At 42.1% G+C, this 9786-nt stretch overlaps 1 protein-coding gene across 2 annotated transcripts; it reads left to right on the forward strand.

Moving 5' to 3' along the window:
• The first annotated feature begins 483 nt into the window (after positions 1 to 483).
• On the forward strand, positions 484 to 8613 carry ATP23 (ATP23 metallopeptidase and ATP synthase assembly factor homolog). 2 transcript variants are annotated; one of them, XM_027904642.1, is made up of 6 exons: positions 484 to 664; positions 1932 to 1977; positions 2085 to 2166; positions 2795 to 2932; positions 5938 to 6021; positions 6955 to 8613. In XM_027904642.1, the coding sequence occupies exons 1-6, from the start codon at positions 484 to 486 to the stop codon at positions 7156 to 7158; spliced, it is 735 nt and encodes a 244-aa protein (XP_027760443.1). In that variant the 3' UTR covers positions 7159 to 8613. The 2 variants fall into 2 exon arrangements, with proteins under 2 accessions (XP_027760443.1, XP_027760444.1); XM_027904643.1 differs by having other exon boundaries at positions 554 to 664; positions 1895 to 1977.
• The last annotated feature ends 1173 nt before the right edge of the window (positions 8614 to 9786 follow it).

Below are 9786 nucleotides of genomic sequence, written 5' to 3' on the forward strand. Positions count from 1 at the left end.
AGGGCCCGCCGGGAGCGGCTCCCCAGGCCGTGCCGCAGGAGGCCCCGAGGCGGAGCAGCCCCCCGGAGCCCCAAGGCGCGCCGCTGCACCGCCCCCAAGTCACAGCGAGGCCCTGACTCCAGCAGGGTGGGCTCCCCCTCGCTTCGCCGCGTCACTCGCGCGGCCGGGCCGCCAGTGGACCACGGAGTAGCGACACTGCGGGGCTCGGGCACCACAGCTCATCCTGTCCCCGCCGGCCTCACCTGTTCCGGGTGTCACCCGCTCCAGCTGCCGCCTCTCCCCGCCGCCCCCCGCACTCCCCGTGCGGCCGAGGCCCCTCCCCGGATGCAGCGCAGCCCCGCAGCCGAGCGAGCCCGGGCCCGCCCCCACACACGTGCCGGGAGCGCGGGCGGCGATTGGCGGTGCCCGGAGCCCTGTGCCTTGTGCCCTGTGCCCTGTCCCGCTGGGACGGGGTCGGCAGGGAGCGGGAGGGCACGGTTGGCCATGGAGCACGGGGAGGGTGACTCGCCGCCGGCGGCCGAGAAGAAAGGGGCGGTGGAGGAGGATGATTTCGGCTATCGGCTCTTCCCGGACCGGAACAAGAAGCCGCAGAGCTTCCTGGTCCGCAGCCTCTTCACCTTCCACAACAGGTGCCAGGTGATGCTGAGGATGACCCTGGAAACGAGTAAGCGCTTCCCCGTGCCCCGACGAGCCCGGCCCTGGCGCAGCGGGGCCATGGCGGGGCCATGGCGTGGGACTCGGGCCGCCCATGTCCCTCCGCTGCGACCTTGTGCGGGGTCTCGGGGCCGGAGCTGCGCCCCCTCCGCTGCCCCCGCCCCCGGGGCGGCCGGACGGACCCTGGCAGGTGGCAGGATGGGGCTGCTGCTCTATGAACACGCTGGCTTTGTTTAACACCATTTCGGAAGTGCCCAGAAGGGCGTTTTCTTTCCCTATCAGGAGGTCCTTCTCTACCTTTTTTTCCTGAGAAATTTAGACGATTTGTCAATTTCTGTGCATTTGTGCCCTTTTCACTGTGTGACGTTGACTATGAGTGTTAACGGCAAACGATGGTCACTGTAAGTCACTCTGTTTATACTAGTAATAAAGTGTGACTTGATTCCTGAACAGCTTTGACTCTGTATGCTGGGCTGTATCAAAAGCAGCGGGGCCAGCAAGTCGATGGAGGTGATTCTCCCCCTCTCTTTTGCTCTTGTGAGACCTCACTTGGATTACAGTGTCCAGCTCTGGGACCCCCAGTGTAAGAAGGACATGGAAATGGTGGAGGGAGTCGAGAGAAGGGCCCTTCTCTCGAAGTTGGTAATGTGACTAGGACCCCTCTCCTACGAAGAAAGGCTGAGAAAGTTGGGGCTGTTCAGCCTGGAGAAGAGAAGGTTGTGTGGAGATGTCATAGCAACCTTCTAGTATCTGCAGGAGGCCTACAGGGAAGCTGGAAAGGGAGTCTTTGTCACGAAGTGTAGTGATAGGACAAGAAGTAATGGCTTCAAACTGAAAGAGGGGAAATTTAGGTTATATATACAGAAGAAATCGCTTACTCTGGGGATGGTAAGGCACTCGAACAGTTGTCCAGAGAAGTTGCAGGTGCCTCATCCTTCAGAATGCTCAAAGCCAGGTTGGATGGGACTCTGAGGAAGCTGGTCTAGTGGAAGGTATCCTTTCCCATGACAGGGGGGTGGGACTAGATTGTCTTGAAGGTCCCTTCCAACCCAAACCATTCTATGATTCTGTATCTCTTTACATAGTCAGAACTGTAACAGATGCCAATTGCATTGTATTGGGGTTAAATACTGCAAAGTATGAATTTGCATGCACAGTGCTTTTCTTTGTTTTTTTTTCTCTTTAACTGTGTTTATATTTTGATTATAAATGACTTTCAGAACTTTTGTTTTGAATGTAGAGATTTAGAGAAATTGATTGCAGCAATGTTTTTCTAGATCCATATGCTCAACTACTCCTTGAGGCTATGAAGCAATCTGGTTGGTATGTAAACTAATTTATCTTGATCTGTGTAGTAACATCACTACTGTAAGTAGTGACTGATGTTTTTCAGATTCTTTTCTGTAACTTTGTCTGTTTGTGCCTTTCAGCACTGTCTTCAACGACCGGCACTTTTCTTGTGAAAACTGCGATGGCTGTGTCAGTGGAGGTTTTGATGCTGCCACATCTCAGGCAGGTGTTGGAGATATCCCCCTTTGGAAGGATCACAATTTTTTTAGTGTTTAAATTTACCAACACTGATATTTGAGTTAGTCATGAAAACAAGATAAATGAAAGATGTTCCATGGTAGTGAGGGGAGACCTCATTGCAATCTACAACTTCCTCGTGAGGGGAAGAGAAAGGGTAGGCACTGATCTCTTCTCTGTGGTGATCAGTGACAGAACCCAAGGGATTGTCCTGAGGTTGCGTCACGGGAGGCTTAGGTTGGATATTAGAAAAAGTTTCTTCGCCCAGAGGGTGGTTGGGCACAGGAACAGGCTCCCCAGAGATGAGGTCACAGCACCAAGCCTGACAGAGTTCAAGAAGCGTTGGGACAATACTCTCAGGCACATGGTGTGACTCTTGGGGATGGTCCTGTGCAGGGCCAGGAGTTGGACTTGATGATCCTTATGGGTCCCTTCCATCTCTGCATATTCTGTGTGATTCTATATTGGAACTAATATACTACAAAATGATAAGGCTATTAATGTTGAAAAACACTGATCTAAAGACGCTAAATGCTGTAGGTGGTGTGTGCTCTGAGAAGTAAGGGAGGTATTGAAACGTGCTAAAACACTTCTTTTACCTCTTCTTCTGCAGATTGTTCTGTGTCAGAACAATATTCGCCAACAATCCCATATGAACCGGGTGGTCACACATGAATTGATTCATGCATTTGATCACTGCCGTGCACACGTTGACTGGTTTAAAAACGTCAAGCATTTGGCATGTTCAGAGGTAAGTTAAAATGCTTCTAATGTCATTTTATTAATTACTGCTGGTTATTAGGGATGCTTCCTGTTATGTGGTCTGTTACACACACTTCATTTGTTTTAGTCCTGTTAATACATTTTGTTCTTTCTGTCAGGTCAACCTAAATAGCTTCATTCAGAAAACAAATACTTAGTTTTTCACAAATATTAGTAAGTTAATGTCTTATAAGTAGAATGATCACTGTGAGTGTAGCCATAGCAAGAAGTGGTTATTGACAAATGAGAGTAATTAGAAGTGAAAACATATTCGCGCATTATTCAAATGCTTATAGCATTCTTTTTCTCCCATGCAAATCTTGGTGTGTTGAATAGTTTTCACAATAGTACAGTAACCTTATTTTTGTTTAGACCTTTTGATTAACAACAAACTTGTCTTTTCCTGTAACATTCATTTTTTGAATAATTATGATATTGCTAATAGTACACTGTAGTTATGACTCCTTGTCAATTGGATGGGGCTCTGAGCAACCTGGTCTAGTGGAAGGTGTCCCTGCCCATGGCAGGGGAATTGGAACTAGATGGTCTTTAAGGTCCCTTCCAACCCAAATGATTCTATGATTTCAGAGCATATTTTCTGCTTAAAAGGCCTTAATAATTGATGCTTTAGGAGGTGGAATTAAATGGAGCACAGGTTGTGAAGGATTCCTCTTATGTATATGATGCATGTTCACATGCTTTTATTTAATTTCTGATATAATCCATATTTTTTGGCCACAGAAAAACTCTTAGGATTAGTCTTATGAAAGTATATACTCATGTCTTTGTGAATTTGGAATTTTTTTAACTGTTGTTTTTTAAAAATACATAAAAATATTATGGTGGCTTTGTTTCCAGTTTGTTTGAGTTTTTTTTTTTTTTTGGTTGTGGCTTGGTTGATTTGTTTATTTTTAATGAGAACTTATTTGATCTAGACTTTTAATTGCCCAAGTTTCACCTATAAACAGTATGTAAGATAACCAAAATTATCAGTTTGGTACTGAACAAATCAGATTTCATAAAAATTAATTTTAATTCATTAATTGAATTCATATTTGCTGTAGAAAAGAGCTACTGTCATTATTATCTTCTTATAGATAAGACTTAATGAAGTAACCTTATGTGGTATCAATAAAGCCATTCTGTATAGCTACCAGGAACCCACTGAGCCATTTTCTGACTTCCCCTCCTCAATGGTACAGGGGACAAAAGTAAGATTAAGAAGCTCATGGATCAAGATAAGGACGTGGAGATCGTTCACCAGTTGCTGTCATGGCAAAAATACAGTTGACTTGGAGAAGATTAATTTAATTTATTACCAATTAATGACAGAGTAGGATAGTGAAAAATAGAACTAAAAATACCTTTCCCCTCCCCTCAACTTCTTCCCAGGCTCAACTTCACTCCTTCATTCCTGGCTCTTCTATCTCCTAACCTGCCAAGAGGCTCGGGGAGACAGGGAATGTGAGCTGTGGTCAGTTCGTAACACTTTGTCTCTGCTGCTCCTTCACCTTCACACTGTTCCCCTGATTCAATATGAGGTCCCTCCCACAGGTTACAGTCCTTCGTGAACTTCTCTAGCCTGTCTTTCCCCTGGGCTGCTATTCTTCAAGACCTACTTCAGCTTGGGTACTTTCCACAGCATACAGTCTTTTGGGGATGGACTCCTCCAGCATTGCTCCCCCATGGCCCACAGCGCCTGACAGAAAATCTACTCCCTCATGGGCCGCAGCTTTTTTCAGGGCACATCTGTCTGCTCTGTCATGGGGTTTTCCTGGGACTGCAGTGTAGATATCTGCTCTACTATGTTCTTTCACAAACTGCAGGGGCTCCTCTGATGCCTGGAGCACCTCCTCCCCCTCCTTCTTCACTGGTCTTGGTGTCTATGGGGCTGTTTCCCTCACATTTTTCTAACTCCTTTGTCTCTGTCTACAACTGCCCTGTAGTACTTTTTATCTTTTCTTAAACGAGTCATCACAGAGATACAACCAGCCACTAATGGTCTCAACTTTGACTAGTGGTAGGTCTGTTTCAGAACCAGTTAAAGCTGGTTCTGTCTGACATGGAGGCAGCCACTTGTCCTGTCTCACAGAAGGCACCCTGGCAGGCACCTCACTGCCAACACTCTGCCATGTAAACCCAATACAGTAATTCAGAGTTATTAAACTATTGTCTAATTGTTTTTGTCTAAGCATTTACACAGTGCAGAATAAAGCATGCAAGCCTCAAACACAAGTTTAGAGACTATATATAAAAGATTGTGCATGTTCTTGCTCTTGTTGAGATTATGTGTTTACCTAAAGTCTTTTGATACTTCCTTTATTATATGGTGTTTACATTTTTTGTTGACAGCTTTTTCTTACCTTTCATATTTTCCATTCATTTATTCTCACTCTGGTACTTAACTGTAGGAAATCATGGTTTATTTACATTTCCTGACAGACTGGGTAGGGTATGGAACAGTTGGCAGACAAAAGAAATTACAGTGTACAGAACAAAACAGTTAACAAGCTAAACCATACATACTCATTTAAATTTGGCTTTTTGCAAAACAGATGGGTTACTACTCTTCTGGGTATTGCAGCTGTAGTCTTTGAAAGGTATCTGCCTTTCTTCCTGACTCTTGTAACAGCTTCTGATATAGATTGGGGAGAATATTACTTTCCATGTTCTTCTAGCAGTTCATAAACATGTACACACACATACACACATACATATGATCTCTACTGCGCATTCATTTAAGCTTTAGGAATACGTGAGATGTAGTTCCTGGAAAAACTTAAAGGTTGCTGTAGTAATATTTTGCAGTTCGCTGAGTCTCAGAGGGTGGATATAAAGGAGTTAAGGTGGATATAAGGAATTAAAGTGGCCTTGGGAATAATCTCTATCAGCAGTCACCAGAAAAATACTGAAGAAAAAAATTTGTTACAATTTTTTTGACATTGTATTTTTACATGTTTCTCTGATCTTCTGGCTTTGTATTTTTCTCAATAGATTCGAGCTGCTAATCTCAGTGGTGACTGTACATTGATGAATGAAATAGCCAGGTTTAAATTTGGATTGAAAGGGCATCACCAGGTAAAGACTGTAAATTTTAAAGTCTAATAATTTTTTATGAGCCATCTTTACCTACTTGATCTCAGCCTTCTGCACTTTCATACCTCAAAACATCAGAAAAAGAAGTAGATGCCATGGGCTTGATGTTTTCTCTTACCTTTAATGACCGATGTTACTTTTTTTCCCCAGGATGTTATTTTTATTGGAGTGAAATTCCTGAATACTTAGGAATATCATAAAGCATTATCACCGACAATGGATGGCTAATATAACCAGGGTTTGCAGAAATGTAGTGGAATACCTTATCCACTACAAGTGGGTAACACTCTTTTATTTACAAGTCTTTGAAAACTGGAGGAAGCTGAAAGACAAGATTTCTGAATAACCATTTGTATTAAGTCTTACATGAATTAATTTTTATACATAGTAATGAAGCCTACAGATAGAGTCACAATTAGTTGCTCATGTTAGAGTGGCAGTAACTTGTAGCTGATGTTTACATCTTTTTTTATGTTTTTGTAGACAAACTCTAAAAAAAGTTGCCATAAAGAGAGGTATTGAATGCCAATAGAGAAGTTATTCCTTTATGTTTTATAGCATTTGAATTTGAAAATAACTACCTGGTATTTAAGTCTGTTTCTTTCTGTCGTATTTTTCTTGTGTCCAGGATAAGTTTTACAAATACTTGATACCTACAAAAAATGCCAAATTGTATTGTAATTCCTGTTCTGAGGAATGTCTTTTATTTATCATGTGGTCTATGTGTACATGGAAAACTGAAACGCATAATTAACACAGAATGAAACTGAAATACTTTAATGCTTATTACAGGCACTGTTTGACTCTCCCGTGATACAAATTTATCGCCTATATAGTTGGAGTTACTACTTGACAAAATCTGGAAAAAATTTATACTAATAATGTCAGATTTTTTTTATCTATTTCCCACTTTAGACTTGTGTACGAGACAGAGCAGTTCGTTCCATTCTGGCTGTTAGAAAAGTTAGCAAAGAAACAGCGGAAAAAGCTGTGGATGAAGTTTTTGATGCCTGCTTCAATGATCTAGAACCTTTTGGAAGAATCCCACACAGCAAAGCAGATGCAAGACGTGCTTATAGAGACTTTCAGAACAGAGATCGCTATAATGCTAATTTATAAGAGAGGGGAAAGAAAAGACATGAGAAAGTGTTAATATCGGACTGTTATGTAACATCTGGAGTTACAGTCTGTGCACACAGTGCTGGTGGAAAGGACAATTCTATCAAATGCATCAAATAATTTTTTAAAATTTTTTTCAAGAGCCAACTTCCGTGGAAGTAAACAGGGTAAATGAACAAGAATAAAAATTATGTTTCCTCACCTGTTATTCTAGGAAGATAATTTAGTATGCCAAATGACTTGTCAAATAATGATCTGCACATTTCAATGCACATATAATTCTTCTCAGTCTGACTGACTAGGACTTGGTTTCTGAAAGTTTTGTTGTAACTAAATAAATCTTTTTATTTCCACCATCTTTGATACACAGTCATGAAGTCGGTGATCTTAATCACTCTATTTTAAAAGATGGGCACCTGAACTACAGCTTGAGGTAGATTTAATAACTGGCTAAACCCAAAATTTAATGAACTGCCACATTTGTTTTTGAGCACCTCCTGAAATTCTTGGGAGGTCTTAACATTTGTTAGTGGTGGGAAAACTTTTGTGACTTGAGTCCTTTATGCCCTGAGTTGGTGCTCCTTTTCTGATTGTCTCTGGTGGTGGAGGACTGGGTATGATGATAAGTGTTGCTTTCTCCTGTTCTGTGTCCCAATATATTTGTGATAACAGGACTGTTAGTGTATGAAGGTTTTTCAGGCAACATATAACTGAGATTTGGCTGCACTGGGGCAACAGACTCCCTGGTGAGACTGGAGCAGGAGTTGAGGTACTGAACTGCTCAGGTAAGGAAAAGTCAGCACATGCACAGATTTCAAGTGCCTGACAGATGCTATAGGTGAAAGGGGAAGGTCCTCCCACGTGATTCCAGAGTCTGTCGGCCTCTGACAGGGCTCTCGTTTGACTGTAGCTTTGGGCTTGTGCAATCCGCCTATTTATTTCACATACCTACAGTGTTTTGGATCTGATCGTCATTCTGTAATTTCCTCCTGAGAAGTATTCACTCGTGGTTAGCCTCCAGCCCAGTGTCCTGCTTCCAAGGTGTTACTCGGGAACAAGATGCATGAAGAAGACAATAGAACCAGCAGTGTGTTTTCCTAATCAGCAGCAAACAATTTGAGAGCATTCACACCTAAGCACTGTCCTCACAAAGGATAAAACAACACATACTAGAAGTGCCTGAGAGATCTAATCAAGCCTGACTTATCTGAGTTGTTCTGTTTGTGTTAGACTATGTGTGGAGGTGTAGCATAATTCATACCTACAGGAACCATCCCTTCTGGCATTAATGCAGATCCCTCAGAAAGTCATCCCACTTGTACTGGAGGAAGTTATGTCTTGACAAAGATTCCCCAAACCTGTGCTTTCAATAGTGTTGAGGAATTTCAAATGGAGATTTCATAATCTTATTTTCTTGGGATAATTCCATCCGTGACTAACATAATCACATGGCTGAATATCTGAACAGAAAAAATTGGGTATATAATACTCTAGATACCTATAGAGAAAATTACACATTGAATCCTAAGCTTTCCATGTTTGGTGCATTCTGTATAGACCTGGGGTTTCCAAAATAGCCCGTAGATCAGAGATGCCTTGAAAACAGAATAATCTTACATGTTGATATTCCCTTAACTTTTACTGCTCTTCAAATCACCGTTTTAGTCAGTACAGTGTATGATGCTGAGTTTTTAATGCTTCTGACACATATTCTGACAGACAATTCCTTCCCTTCATTATACCTTACTTACGGAAGTTCTGCCTTAATGAATGTGTGTGTGTTTGCATTTATATTATATTTTGACCAATACATGGTTTGAATATCCACATTTGTCTGCTATCTGGGATAAGCTTTATAAAGTCTACTTAGAAATGGAAAATACAACAATAAAAACTAGAAAATGCAAGCATACAAGCTACTTTTTTTCTTCAGCATTTTTGATAGATGAACATGATCAAAATCTTGGACAGAAAGTATTCCAGAGATATCTGTAAGAAATCTTGATAATAAAGGGTACATTGAGCTATATGAAGACATAATTATATATATATATATAATATAAAATCAATATGAAATGTGATGTGATCTTAAGCACAGTGATCACAAAGTGTTTGAGTTTGCAATTCTCAGAGAAGGAAAGGAGGGACTCAGCAGAACTACTACCTTGGACTTCCAAAACTCAGGAAAAAAAGGAGAGTTGATGACCTTTTGAAGAAGGGACAGGAAGTGCAGGAGGACTACAAGGATGTTGTGAGGTTATGCAGTGAGAAAATTAGAAGGGCCAAAGCCCAGCTAGAACTTAATCTGGCTACTGATGTAAAAGACAATAAAAATGTTTCAGTAAATACATTTGTGACAAAAGGAGGGCTAAGGAAAATCTCCATCATTTATTGGATATGGAGGGAAATGATAGCAAAGGATGAGGAAAAGGCAGAGGTGCTTAATGCTTTCTTTGCCCCAGTCTTTAGCAGCAAGGCCAGTTGCTCCCCGAGGGAGCTGGCGGAAGTGCTCACTGAACCACTTGCCATCATTTACCAGCAGTCCTGGTCAAACAGGAAGGTCACAGTTGACTGGAAGTTAGCAAATGTGATGCCCAGTTAACAAGAAGGGTCAGAAAGAGGATCCAG

The sequence above is a fragment of the Empidonax traillii genome, unplaced genomic scaffold (genome assembly GCF_003031625.1).
Source record: "Empidonax traillii isolate 1590-97213 ecotype Southwest subspecies unplaced genomic scaffold, ASM303162v1 scaffold1071:size191594, whole genome shotgun sequence".
Taxonomy (NCBI): Eukaryota; Metazoa; Chordata; class Aves; order Passeriformes; family Tyrannidae; genus Empidonax; species Empidonax traillii.

Bases quoted from the DNA above. Each gene is read 5' to 3' on its own strand.
- ATP23 (XM_027904642.1), top strand. From the start codon at position 484: ATGGAGCACGGGGAGGGTGACTCGCCGCCGGCGGCCGAGAAGAAAGGG. The intron at 1,978-2,084 runs GTATGTAAACTA...TGTGCCTTTCAG, and splicing joins GCTATGAAGCAATCTGGTTG to CACTGTCTTCAACGACCGGC. The intron at 2,167-2,794 runs GCAGGTGTTGGA...CTTCTTCTGCAG, and splicing joins TTGATGCTGCCACATCTCAG to ATTGTTCTGTGTCAGAACAA.